Source organism: Sciurus vulgaris (assembly GCF_902686455.1).
Source record: "Sciurus vulgaris genome assembly, chromosome: 8".
Lineage (NCBI taxonomy): Eukaryota > Metazoa > Chordata > Mammalia > Rodentia > Sciuridae > Sciurus > Sciurus vulgaris.
In genome coordinates this window covers 59,604,795-59,620,333 of record NC_136468.1, presented here as the reverse complement: position 1 = coordinate 59,620,333, position 15,539 = coordinate 59,604,795, and the positions used below count along the sequence as shown (strand labels likewise).

General features: G+C 32.2%; 1 protein-coding gene across 8 annotated transcripts in view; it reads right to left on the bottom strand.

Annotated features, from left to right (window-relative positions):
- Nucleotides 1–15,539, bottom strand: part of PCLO (piccolo presynaptic cytomatrix protein) — a 426,214-nt gene that overhangs the window by 213,881 nt on the left and 196,794 nt on the right. For all 8 annotated transcript variants that reach the window (XM_079150544.1, XM_079150545.1, XM_079150547.1 and 5 more), the window contains one exon: nt 2,244–2,933. In XM_079150544.1, coding sequence (XP_079006670.1) covers nt 2,244–2,933 — 690 coding nt within the window. The remainder of the gene's footprint in view (nt 1–2,243; nt 2,934–15,539) is intronic.

Genomic DNA, 15,539 nt, shown 5'->3' with positions numbered 1-15,539 from the left:
AAATAAATATGATAATGATGATCAGTTTATTTCACTGAATTATTTTCTATTCATTGTAAATGTTTTACAATATAGTAGTAAAATAGTGCAAATATTCCATTTATGAATAAATAAATACAGGTTAAGTACCTATTATACAAAATTCTGGAGACAAAAAGTATTTTGGATTTCAGATTTTTTTGGATTTGGAATATCTGCATATACATAATGAAACACCTTGGGTTTGGTACCCAAGTCTAACATGATTCATATATACCTTATATATGCATTGCCCCAAGGTAATTTTATACAATATTTTTAATGTGATGGCATTTTAACTAAGACCCATACATGAGGTCTGGTGTGAAATTTTCCATTTGGAGCATCACATCTGTACTCACATAGAGTTTCCTATTTTGGAACATTTTAGATTTTGGATTTTTGGATTATAGTTATTCAGCGTGAACACATATATTGAGGTTGCAATGATAATAATAAAGAGAAAAAGATAAATGTGTGGAATGGAAGCAAAATGAGTACATTAACAAAATATCTCAAATATTTTTGGGTTTACATTTAAAATGCAAAAGTGAATCATTAGGAGTATTTGAGTGATGTACTTAAATTGTTAACCCTGAAAATACTTATCTGAAAACTATATTTAGAGAAGGGGGAAAAAGGAGTCATAGTGATTACTAATCAGATTACCCAAATCATCAGCAGAGGCTAATAAAAGCAGTAAGTAGGATAGTGTCCTTAGGACTAGGATCTAATGGAGGGGAGTGTAATAACTTCCATGTAGAGAACAAAGGGAAGGTAAGAAGAACTCAGATCACTCAGATTAGTGACTGGAAAGCAGGTGGTAGGTGAGTAATGGGTGTTGGAAGTAGAAAATGCTCCTATTGAAAAGTGAATAAGACTTAGACATACTGAATTTGAACTTATAGTAAAGCTTTGAAGGGAACTTTCTACCTGTTACCTTCTAACACTCAGGCAGAAGGAACATGAGTGAATTTAGGAATTGTTCATGTGGCTTTCCTGGGAGAAAGAAGTCAGAACCCAAAGAAAAACTTAATTGCTTCGGAATGGGCAAAAGAAAAATCACAGAGACAGTCAATTTAGAATTTACTGGAGATATCAGAAAGAAAATGAAAAAAAAAAAAAGGAGTTCATGAATGCTATGGAGAGTCTCCCAAAGTGGCAATCAGTACAAAACATTAAATTATGGAAAACAGCTAATAGAGGCAGTGGGAAGTGATGGCTAGAGCTAGTCATTAGAATGGAGAATCTACTACATCTGCTTTTTTTTTTTTTTCTGTCTGATAAATTAAATTTATATAACACAGGAATACCAAGATTTATTTAGCTAATGTGCAGTGTCACATACTAGAGAAGGGTATAGCTATAGACAAAATAAATAAATAAATCAGAGTTGAATAGACTATAATTTCTAGTCAGAGCTTTAGTACTAATAGAATAATTTCTCTATATATCATTGCTGTTTACTGTGAATTAAATTATTCAATTAGATGGTACAAGATCTTTCATAGTTCTGAAAACATCAGAGCTACTCTAAGAATGATAAAACTGTGTGAGATACCCTTAAAAGTTTCTGCTAAAGAGAAAGAATATGTATTATTCCAGATTATACTTGGATTATGAATAACTCTTCAATATTGGATATACTGAACAAAATTACTAACAATACATAACATTAAAATCATGAATAAATACTAAAATAAACTACCTGATGAATTTTTAAAATTATTTTTTATTTTGGATTTTAGCCACACCTCTTTTGTACATTTGGCAATAATTTTATGGCCGATCATGCCTTTTAAGGCTTTCAAGTGCAAAGAAACTTGTAGCCTCTTACAAAGCCAAGTGACCAAATGAATAGAAACATAAAAAGACACATAATTTTATATTAAAAGGTAATCCTAACTTTTAAGTTCATTGTGAAGAAAAGTAACTTCAAACCATAGGAAATATCACTGTATATAATTTTGATAAATTATTCGATAGACATGAGATAGAAAAATCAGTTATTTTTTATGTCAATTTGATTAAGCTATCTAAAGTTAAAAAGTTAATTTCAGCAAAAATTTCACTTCTCTGAAAATGTAATTCACTGTGTAAAGGCCTTCATGTCTGTAATTATCACTGAATAATTTGTGTATTTAGTAAAAATTAGTGCATTTTGTAAATATTGGTATATGTATATAAACACAAGAACTATGCAAAGTTAGGAAAATACAACTTACTGTTTTTTCTTTCCCAGGTTCCACCTGATCAGATTTTGCTATGCCTGCTGCCTGTGCCTGTTCTTTTGTTTTTCCAGTTATTTTAACATCTTCCTTGGGTAAACCCTGTGTACCAGCTGGCAGATCTTCCATCTGGGCCTGTGGTTGCTTTTCTTCTTGTACCACTTTTGGAGACACTCTGCCTTCATGCTTTTCTTCAGCAATCTGGCCTTCAGTTTGGAGCACCTCATGTTTTTCTTTCTCTTCTACAACCCATGATTTTGAATCTGGGGGTAACTTCTTGTCTTCAGGGGTTGGCTGCTTTTCTTTGGGGATTAATATTTTTTCTTCTGAGAGTGGCTTTTCTTCTTTGGAGGGTGGCTTTTTTTCTTGAAGAGTTGAAACATCTTTCTTTAGTTCACTCTCTTCTTGTTTTTGATCTGTGGTTCCCTTAGGAGGAATTTTTTCAATTGAAGGTATTTCTTTTACTTTTTCAGGAATAAGTTTTTCAGTTTCAGCTTTTACTTCTGGCTCCTTCTTTTTCACTTTTACTTGGGCAGGCACTGCTGTTTTCTGAGATGGTGGTTCTGTAGACACAGGTACTGGGGAGGCTTTGGTAGCTGCTGGTGTAGGTGGCATTTTGCCCATGTCTCCAAGCTGTCCTGATATTGCTCTCTGAGTTTGGCAATTTAAACAAAGCCATTCTTGAATCTGAAAATAAAACAAAAATGAACAGATTGACTATAATATATCTGTTTCAGTGTACTTAAATAGGTGAAAATTTGGCAATGCCTACTTGCTTTTTTTATATGAAGAAGGTGGGTGTCATTATTTTCTAAAGCAATGAAATGGTGATTTTTTTAAAGAGTACAAACAGACTACTTGAAATCTAAAAATGGGCAAAATTCTCTAGAGATTAACAGTTTGCTATGCTCACCATAAATGAGAAAGCAAAACAAAATATAAAACAGAGAGAAAGAAAAATACACTAAAGATGACCCAGGGAAATCTCCATGTTTGGAGGTGGAGGTGGGGAGAATCTGTGTGCTAGAAAAAATTATTTTTAAGTTTGGTATCTTCAAAATTAGAATTTCATCATAAATTTATTTGAATAATATTATATTTTATAGTAATTTTCTTTTTAACAATCAATTAATCAAAAGTCTTTGTGGGATTTAGCCTATCATCTCCTATCTTCTTGGCATGGGCCAAATACATTTCTGCCTACCAGAGTAGAACTTTACAAGCACGGGTTCAGTTTTTAAGAACCACTTATTCATAAATATCTATCTGCTTTTGAATTAACAAAATAACATTATTATTAATACTAATCACATTTCCTCATGCAATTGAGCAAAAAAGAATGTAATAGCTCAAACTCTTTGTCATCTTTTCCCCAGAATGTTCTGATCTGCTATCTGAAACATTTCCTGTTATCTCTGCTTCTCAGTGTGTAAACCAAAACCACCTGCACCAAATCAACGGAGGTGATATTCAGACACAGTTTCCTGGCAACCGCTCCAAAACTATTTTAGCAGAATTCTGGGAGTTGAGGAAGGAGTATCTGCCTTTTTGATGAACTGTCAAGTTAAAGGTTTTGCAATTAAAGACTGAAAACCACTCATAAATAAGAATACATGACAAATGATCACACAAGGGACAGATGATGTTAGACTGATAAAATTGCAGGAATTGTGCCGTATTGATATGTTGTAATTTTTTCTATATAATACCATTTCTAATATCAGAAATAAAAGCTTGCATGTAGATACTTTCTAATTATTACCATTTGATGTGTACCCATTTTATAAGACACAGGTTGTAAATATTTCATACATATGTTGCATTGTCTCCTGAGAAGTTCAATTTCAAATTGCCTTTCTGATTGGCATACTCGTAGGAGCTTAGCTTTATTTAGAGATAAAAACCACTTACTATTGTAGAATATTATCAAAGATCTGTTTCATTTCTTATTTCAGCTTCCAGTGTCTTTAGACAATGTTGCCAAATATCTGTGAGTATTCTGAAATCTGTAAACCATTATAATTCTTTTTTGTTGATTAAAAATTGTGAAGATAGTGCTGACGATATAGCCCATCATGTAGAGCATTTGCCTTGCATGTGCAAGGCCTGGGTTCGAGTCCCCAGCACTGTGGGGTTGTGGAAAAATTGTGAAGACAAATGTCAATTCTTTAACTTCAGTAAAAGACTATCTATAAAACATTAGGATGTATTATTGATTCACTTACTTTTTAAAAACTTTTTTTTTAGTTGTAGATGGATACAAAATCTTTATTTGTTGTGGTGCTGAGGATTGAACCCGGTGCCTCACATGTGCTAGGCAAGCACATTACCACTGAGCTACAACCCCAACTTTTCATGCCTGTGATCAACCCATATCAATTTCCTTAATTTAATATTTAAGCAACTCTGAAAGATACTGTGACTTCATTATATAATGACTGTGCACAAGTCATAGGAAAGAAACTTATCTGATCCCTTATGTCAAATACTAAAAGTTCCAGTCCTGTGTTGAACAGTCCCTGAAGGAAGCATTTCCATTAATACCTACAGAAAACCAGTCATCATCTGTGCCTCACCTTTAAAAACCACTTACTGGATTGAACAAGTCTTAAGATATTTTCATTCAGAGCATGACTTTCTTAAAGACAAAAACAGATACAAATAGCTGCAGCACAGTGCTATTTTGTCACATGGATTCTGAAAAACGCATGCAGGTGTCTTGAGCATTCCCATCAGGCCATGTCCTAATGTTAGTCAGTCAGAAACTTTTAATATACCATGAATACAACTTTCATCTCACAGGACACTTTGTCTATTAGAAAACTGATAATATTTTATCTGAGTTTATGGGAAAAATGAATCTTACTAAATTGTCATTTCTTGCTATCTACAGCATACCTCAATGGTATATTGCTCTTATTAAAAGGGAAGTGTGTTAAGAAAATAAAGCATGTGATTAAGACAGTACACTCATTTTCAAATGATTTGAAATTAAAGTAAAAGGATAAAAGATATAATATACTTACTCTATTAGGTAATAGTGCTTCATTTTCCTAATTTAATGTAATGCTTGGTAAACTATATAGCAGTGACAACCACTGTACCACTAAGGTCTGTGATGTGAACAGAAGGCAATGGTGTAAATCCAAGAGAAAAGGGATGTCACTCAAGATCTTCACTGGCTATTTTGAATTAAAGTTTTGCTTAAATTCCCATCCATATTCAGTTAAAACCTTATAGTTTTAATTATTGCTATTTTATAATTATTTTTAACATTAATTTGCCATATTCTCAGTACCTTGAGTATCTGAGTGCTTTATATTGCTAATAAGGAGGCAAATCCTAATTATTTTCACTACATTTTGACTAGTTGTAATCAAAATTAACTTGGAAATTGATATTTTTATCATTTCACATAAGGAAAACAAAATTTATTCCTTTATCTATCCATTCTGTACATATTTATTCTGTTTATACCTATTGAGTATATACATCATTTGGGAAGTGTATACAGAAGGTTTATTCCATCAGGAAACTTACATTTAAGGAGAAGAAATAAAGCATGAGTAAAAAAATCATAATATGCAATAAAAAATAGAGGGAAAGATACTGTGTTGCAGTGCAGAGGGAGGGAGATACTATTGTTAACCAGACATTTTCCAAGATTTGACCTTAAAATGGAAAAATGAAATAAATTATGAATGTAAACTAAATTTAAGTTTTATCAAAATTATTTATTGTCACTATTTGACAATTTGACATAACAGAAATACTGACTGCAAAACCATGTTTATATTCAGTACCAGTCAAAGACAATAATTTCAGGGAAAGGCCTCATTATTTGATTCACATTAGTATTCAACCACTATGGTAAGGGATGGGGTGTAGCAAAATTACATACAAATGCTTGAAAAAAGGCATGATTAAAAACAATACAATCAAGTATATACATATGGAAATTTAAACAATACATATGTTGTTTAGCTGTAAGAAGAAAAAGATAATTGAAGAAAGAAGTAAAGATTCTTAGCACTCATTGCCACATAAAGAAATCAGACACTTTGTGGAAGAAACTGAGATACAGTGAAAGTTTCTGCACAAGGCCTGCTATATGAAGATCAATCTCGCAGAATGTAGTTATCTAACTATATGGGTAGAAATTAAATCTATGGGCAGAAAGAGACTAAAATTATTAGAAGAAATGGAAGGCTCTAAAGGATGTAACAGAATTGTCCAGTGAATTTAGTTTGGAACCAAGGCATTTCATTAATTAAAAGTTGCATTAAAATCTATTTTTAGACTGAATTGACAGCCTTGTATATTTGTCTTCTTTTTTCTGCATACCTGGAACCAAAATTAGAATTTCAACCAAAATCTTCAAGTAAAACTTACAATGTCAATGAGGAATTGAAAAAATAACCTATAGTATGGGGGCCTAGGTATGCCAACAGAAGCAAAGGTCAATGGTAGATAAAATAAAAAATCAAATGAGAAAAATGAAACATCAAATTTTTGACAATGAATAAAAAAGAATACCAATGAATTTCCAAGAAAGTACATTTTGGACAATAAGGGTCATTATCATTATCAAAACAAAATTACCTGAGTTTACTACAAAAAACTATAGTTGTAGATACTGTATAACAGCATAAGAATACAAAAATCTATAGGTTACAAATTATTTATATTCTTTAACAGAAATAGTACCAAAGATTTCTGTATCACCATATTCAGGAATTTAATGAAGTATTATATTTATAGGTCCAAAATATCTTATCTGTACTCTTAGTTCCTTAATAACCACATCATTAACTACCAATGTTTCCAAACCAGTAGCAACTGGGACATTATAATCAAGAGTCCTTAAGTTTTATAAAAACTCAATGCATAATATATCACTGACATATATGACTTTTATTAGCTGAAAAGATTTAACTAAACATAGCCTCCACCCTTTCTATAGTAGGAAAAACTGGAAGACATATGACTGTTCATATCCTATCTCAAGGTGAAATATCAAATGAATTTGATCTTATCTTTGAAATATTTTCATATCATCATTGAGATAACCAGAAAGTTTTATATATTTTTATTTATATATGTACATATATTTTATATAGGTGTGAATATATATATGTCACTGTACATACACACACACACACACACACACAACGAATTTCTATTATATCACTGAATTTACTACATAGAGAAATACAAATTATTGATGTTAATGGAGTTTTTTAAAACATACCAGTCATCACTATGGATATTTTCATATCATTTCCATTTGTTTTTCTGTCTTTTTAAAATATATTTTGAGTATATATTATACATATATCTCAACAGTATAAAACTTAATAAAAGATTATGTTTCTACTATTTTAGTTTTAAATATATTAAGCTCAGAAGTCTACATACTATGAGACCAAGCAGATTCCTATTTGCCGCTTTAACATTAATAACTAGAATTCAAAAGTTCAGTTCCAAGTAGAGAAAAATTCTGGTAAACAAATAGTGTATAAAAACTATCTCCAGGTTGATCACACCATACTCAAATATATTCAATTTTCAGCTAGTGCATGATAATAAAATGCATTTATTTTAACATCAAGTCATCGAAGCTTGCTCAAAACAAAACAACACTCCAAAAAATCCATTAATCTTAAGAGTAGAGTTGGAAATGAAGGCAATAAAAAACCAGAAAAAGGATGCTGCTGTGCTACTCAGCATTTTCCCATCAATAAGCAATTTGCTTGGTATAACATTTCAGCTGTCACTATAGCAACAATACCATCAAGGAAAATCTTAGAACTTCAGGGCTCCTATTTACTTTTCTAAATATCTTTTCTGAAGCCTGATAATAAGACCTGCAGCAGGTTGAAAGTTTGCCTTCAGGCTTAAAATGGTAGGGAAATGATGGCCACAAATCCTACATCAGCATTTTATTTGTATCTTGCAAATATCATTTTATCATGAGCTTTCAGTAAAAGTCCAATTAGAGTGATTTGCAAGTTCCTATAGTTCCTTCTAGTAGAAGTATTTAAGCAAAGACTGTAGGGTACTTTTTAAAAAATTAAAATCTAATTTATTTTTACAGACTGATTTTGATTCATTGTACACAAATGGGGTATAACTATTCATTTCTATGGTTGTACACAAGGTAGATTCACACCATTCATGTAATCATAAATATAAACAGGTAATACATTCTACTATCTTCTGTCCCCCACCTCCTCCCACCCCATATTCCTCTACGCCATCCAAAGTTCCTTCATTCTTCTCTTCCCCCTGCCACCCACCACTCATTATATATCATCACACACTTATCAGAGAAAACATTCAGCCTTTGAATTGTTGGTTTTGGCCTATTTCACTTAGTATGATATTCTCCAACTACATCCATTATCAGCAAATGCCATAATTTTATTCTTCTTTATGGCTAAGTAATATTCCATTGTGCATATATACCACAGTTTCTTTATCCATTCATCAATTGAAGGGCATCTAGGTCGGTTCCACAATCCAGCTATTGTGAATTGAGCTGCTATGAACATTGATGTGGCTGCATCACTGTAGTATGCTGATTTGGGGTATAATCCAAGGAGTGGGATAGCTGGGTCAAATGGTGGGTCCTTCTTAAATTCTATAAAGGAAAGACTTCACAAATCATCATGGGATTGGTACTATAATGTCATTGAGTGCCTTGTCTAATAAACAGCTTTATTATTGAGCCAACAGTAAAAATTTGATACAATAACAAATAAAATTTGGTTGGTTCTGTTGATTTGCTTATTCAGAAAGTTATTTAAGCAGAGAATTAATTACAATAATATTCTGCTTATAAACCACCTTTTCACTCACTGACAAATCCATGAATTAGGGAGTTATGTTACTTTCAAATTACCACATGTATCAGTGGCACTGACAATCTTAGCAATATAGTGTTCTGTTCATGTTAGATCCACACGGTCTTACAATTCAAATTGACATCACAATAATTTGTTTTTCTTTCACATTTCCTTTTGTCATCTATAAAGGGGAGAAGGAGTGAATTCACAATAGATGCAGTTTTTGGAGACTATACATAATATTGTTCAGACTACAATATTAGGAATCTGTGATCATTCATGAGATTGCTGATTACAAGTATGCACATTAATGTAGTTGTGAGAATTCTGACCATATTCCTCCCAAAATTGAATGTGCATGAGGTTCTTTTGTTTTACACTTTTAAATTAGACTGCATAGATTCCTTTGCATTTCTGTTCCTTGTATAGTCATGAACACAAAAATTATTGATGTAAATTGAATGTTTAGGGTTCTTTCTTACTTGCTCATACCTAGAAGTGTAATTACATAAAATGTACTATAACATAAATATGCATGTGAAGAACTGAGCAATAATGGAGTCAATTTATTTGAGTGGAATTACTAAATGTAAATATTAGAGAACAATAATGAAACCTAACAATATTGAAGGCTGTTAGAAATTGTACTGTGATTATCATTCCCAGGTGTAAACTGATCATGCCCTCCTCATCTCTTCTTTTTCTGTGTATGTTTCATCTCTTCTATTTGTGTATGTTTCTCTAAGACCCTCCTATTCCCACACGCCAACTAAAATAATGTATATTACAGCCAGAGATTAAAACTACGTTTAGAATTTCATCCTCTTTTGCTTGTTTGTTTGTTACCCTTTGACTAAACCAGAATCATTTTCTGGTTGCTTTATCAATATACTTTATATATATTTTCCTAAACTAAAAAAATCTCAGAGTATTTGATGTCTTAAATATCATTATATAAATAACACATAAAACATGCCCAAATTAATTAAAATACTTGTGAATTATTACATTAACACAATTTTGACAGAACTAGCTAAAGAAAATCCTGGACTTACTTTGCAAGATCTGTATCTATATGTATCTGTATATGTATATGTATACATTTTTTCAGGCTGCTTAAGCTGCTATGACAGAATTATTATACATGGATAGCTTATAAACAGTATTTATTTTTCCTAGTTCTGGAGGCTGGAAAGTTCGATTCAAGGTGCTTACAGATCTGGTATCTACTGAGGTCCCACTTCTGGTTCTGAGTTAGTGCATTCTAGCTGTGACCTCAGATGGAGAGTAAAGAAACCTTCTCCAGGCCTCTTCTATGAGGGCATGAATCACACTCATGAGGACTCGGGGCTCATGACCTAATTCCTTCCCCAAAGGCCCATATTCCTAATGCATATAACCATGGGGATTAGGATTTCAATTTATGAATTTGGAGGGGGGCACAAATACTCATACCACATATTAATATATACAACGCAATTGTTTGAATATATCTGAATTGGTTAAATTTATATTTATATATGTATTTAAATAAATCAATTATTTGAATATTTATGTATACAGTTTTAAAAAGATATAGTTTTAAAACATGTTTAAAAACATGTAGTTTTGTATTGTAGGGGTTTCAAGTGAATTTGTGTGTGTATATATGGGGTGGGGTACTGGGAATTCAACCCCAGTTGCTAGGCAAGCACTCTGCCATTAAGCTACAGTCCCAACTTTTTTTTTACTTATATTTTCTTTTTTAAAAAAATTGAGAAAAGTTACCCAGTTGCCTTCAAGATGGGTTCCTCGTACCTCGGTCTCTTGAGTAGTTGGGATTACTGGGCATGTGCCACTGTGCCTAGCCCTCAAGTTTATTTTTAAATAATAAATTCCAATCTTTACATTCTTGTATCATATTTTGTTATATACAGTTATAAGAACTGTGAGTGAGTTTTCATGTATGAATAATTAAATCCAAGCCAAAAAATATCTCGTAAGTCTTACTTAATCACTACTCTGTACTATAAACCATGATTGACTGAATTTTAAAACAATATTTATTTTAAAGATCTGAACATATGTTACCATAGGAGGATTTTATGTTAAGATGATTCAAAGTCATTTGCATTTGGAAGATAGACTATTTAGAGCATACTGCAGATGAATAAAATTTGCAGAATATTTTATAGGATAAATAAAAGTCAATCCCCACTTTTAAATTTAAGCATATTCAAAGACAGAATAATCTCACAGACCAAGAAGCCTGAAATGCAGAGGAAGGTGGGTTGCACCAGATTGATGACATAATAAAGAATGGATGCAAGGTGATTGGAGAGACAGGTTAGGCAAAGCTCTTGTTGCAGGAAAGAATCAATGTGTTGATTATGCAAAGTGCAAACTTAAGTCTAGCTTGAACTAAGTTTCCAGAATTGCCTTCCCAAATGATTTCTATTACAGTGCATTGTGGGTAAAATTCTGTCTGAGACTTTGCAGAGAGAATCAAAATACCAGTCATATTCTTTTTTGTAGACACAGAAAAACTGGGCAAGGCCACCTTGTGCTGTTACGGAACACAAGTAATAATCACTTATTGTTTGGCTTAGAAGAGCAGACAGGAATGCAGCTGCTCTACTCCCCTCTGGATTCGCCTTCAACTTCTTGATCAGTTTTTAGTTTGGAGGTAGTGAGAATGGACAGGAGTTCTAGCCCATCCTTGTGGTTTCAGCTTGTTTTTACTCTGCCCCTACACTTCCCCTCCTCTACCTTCCCCTTCAGCCTTCAAACCCAAGCAGCCTTTCAGCAATCATGAACAAGTTGTCAAAATTATGTGAGGTCAAATGCCTAGAGTAAATCCTTCATTATATGCATTCTCTACCTCTTAATAGTTCTGCTTTTCTGAATAAAGTCTAAGTGAAACACTCAGGCTTAATCAACTATTATTCAAGGTATAGTCATTTTTCATAGATTTAGCCATTATTGTTGGTATGTGTGCCAAGTAATTCATGAGAAAGATAGTGCGCTTTAGTGAAATTCAAGAGATATAGGGACTGTAGTATGCATAAATGGTCCATTTCAAAACGTTAAGGGCTTTTTTCTTTTTAATAATGATGAGATATTTTAGTCATCAGTCATCTAAATAATTTGTGATATGTAAGGTAATGGGTATGTTAACAAGCATGACTTAATAATTTCACAATGTATACATGTATCAAAACATTGCATTGTACTGTTTGTCAATTTAAAATAAAATTTTAAAAAATTAGAGGTGAACATTCACATGTCCACTATTCATTTAAGAAATAGAACATCATAATACTATATAACACATAGAGATATTGCTCTTTTTGATAACATCCTATTATATACTCTTCAAGAGTTACCACTATTTTAGTTTTTATGTAGTTACATATTAGTTCTTTGTTATGGTTTTAATATTATGTCTTTCTTATGTATTGTTACTTTTATATATTTTTGAGTTTTATGATAATAGTTTGGGGTTATCTTTTTTTCCTTTTTTCCAGTAAACACTGCCTATGTTTAAGAATATCAACTAAAAATATGGTGTATAAAGAGTAACTTTATAATGAATGCCCCCGAACCATGCATTGATTCAAAGCTTCCTAGAAAGTGAAGATGTGAGACCTCAAATGAGTCAGAAGAAGAGAAGCAGAAAGAAAGAAGAGAGTCTTAGTAGGAACACATGGAATGTTTCATATTCACACGTCCCCCATTTCTGTGAGGGTCACTGTGACAGTAGTGTGGCCAGGACATCTGAGACAGAATTGCTACCTGGAGGAAGTCAGCTAGAACCTTACTGCTTGAAATGCTCAGATGAGACAAATAAAGATTTTTTGAGACAGAAAGTGGAATTATCGAATCTGTCATTTTAGAAAGAATCCAATTAAAAAAATGTACCCTAGGGGGCAAAAAAAAAGAAAAAATTCAAACTCAATGTTGCTTTCTCACTCTTTAACTGTGTATAGTGTACCGGGTGAAGAAACAGAACTATAAAATGGGATTTCCATTTTTAATACATATCTGGTTTCCATTTGGCATTAACATCCTCTGTAGGCCAGTTGTATTTGAAGAGGATGAGTTTACCCTGAAGGACTGATGTTGCTTTGCAGAGGTTCAAGCTTATGTAGATGATTATAGCAGCAGCAGAAGAAACTGAATGATGGAATTGGCATTGCCAGGAAAAGCACTGTCCTAATTTACAAGGAAACTGGTGAGTTAAAAAACAGAGGAGGAAGAACAGGTCCCAATGGGAAAGATGGGGTTGAACAGATTGAGTTACTATGCTTATCTCATTGAATTCTCACAATCCTAGAAGAGTTTCTATACCTATGTTCCTTATTCAGATGAAGAAACTGAAGCAAGGAAACTAAAAAGTAATACTGTGTTAGGTGCCCAAAGCTAAAAAGTGGTGGAGTACAAAGAAATGCAGTAGTTGAAGATTCAAATTTTAAAGATGACAGATGGAAGGAACTTAAACCAGAATTAAGGGGAAATTTCCCAGAGATGATGTGCAAAAGAAGAGAACAGAGGGCAGATTCTTGGAGAAAAACTTATTTAACAAGAAGCCAGCTGAGCATAATACTCAGAATCATTAACAAAAGTGGGTGGAAAGCAGCAGTTTTTAACAATCTGGAGTGAAATAGAGAAGAATTTCAAGGAAGTGATAGGTTACAATAACAAATTCTGCACCAAGGCATAGTGACATATATCTAAAGAGACATGTCTTTTTTAAAAACTGAAATGAATACTCTGTTTATATTTCCTTCTTAATCTCTCACTTTATTTCTCTTACCTTTGCAATAAATATTCTTAGTTTTCTCAAACAGCAGGCATAATTGGTTGTAAATAATTGTTTTACCTGTGATTAAGTATGTGCCTATTCTTAAGAAATGAGTTATGGTGTATATTAAATTGCTTCATGTAAACATCTAAACACAAGAAATTTCAGAATCAAATTCAAGATTTACTGATAGACTACTGCTTTGAACATTAGATGTTGAAGTAGAAATTAGTGGGTGTCATTTTTCTCTTAACTACGAAGTGTCATATAATTAGACCTCATATAGACTAGTTACTGTTGAATGTAATACTTTATCCTCTTACTTTTTCTAAGCTTTTAAAGTGAAAAAACTAACTTGTAAGTAAGAAATGAGAACATTCTATAAATTGTATTATATCAATGCACACATAGAAAATGCTGCAGTAATATTTATTCCTGGGGAAGTTATCGAAATATTATACTGTGTAATTCATTAATTAACTTATCAGACACTGTTCATATGTTAAAATAAAGACATAGCTGTATAGTACAATGATCCCAAGTTCTAGCAGGAAATAATACAAATAATCTCAGTCTTTATAAAAAAAAAAAAAAGTTAAAAGAAAATGCTCTAGAAGCACAATGAAGATACAACTTGTATAATGTGGGGGACTAGAGGTGTCATGTCAGGCTCTTCTGAGGAATGACAACTCAGCTGAACTGTAAGAATGAGCATTATTGAGTCAAAGTGGGTATGTGAGACGGAGGGGCCAGTTTGATGAGGACTGTTTCATGACCAGAAGGACAATGTGCATGAAAGTGGAATACTCACTGAAACACAGTCTCAGTGGATAGGATTTTGCTTTTCCTCATCTCCTAAAATATTTCCTTTATTTTGAGGAAACTAAAGTTAAGAACTATTTAGACTTTTAGGCATTAGAGTTATATTGATTTTTAAAAAGACAAGCAAGGACATAAAATTTTATATTTAGTTTTAAGTATATACTGAATTATTTTTAAAGTGGGCTGGCTGTTTAACATTGAGACACATAAATCCAACATACAGGGACCCATGAATTAGGACATGAAACATTTTGGTCATATTTTAGTATGGTATTACACTACTGGTACTCTGATACATTCTACTTTGTTCAGAATACTTACTGGTTGTATTGTTGTAAGATTAGGGTCCACGATTAAACTTTATGCCCTCATACTGCTATTCATAATGATATACTTGATGTGCTAAATAAATTGTGAAGGAACCAATAAAATTTTAAGCGTAACTTTATTATACATGAGGCTTTTAATAGCTAGTCTGTGTGTGATTTAAATTTCCTCACCTGTGAGATTAGGACAATAATATACTCACTCAAATTAACTGATAAATTATGGAAAATACTGAGGTCAAAGTTGCTTAGTAGTTTGTAAAGCAGTTTATCAATGTAAGGCATTTTAAAATTACTTTTACTACTATTTATGAAAGCAATTATAAGAGTTATTAATGGTTTTCAGTGTGAAGAATTATTCTTTATTCACAGTAAGTTCAGGAATTGTTGACTTTTATAAGAAAAAATATTAATCATAATATAATATTGTACTCATTTTATATTGTCAAGTTTTAAGGTATTCCTAAAATTACTCTTTGATTTTTGTTTGGTGAGAGTTTTTATCTTATATGTA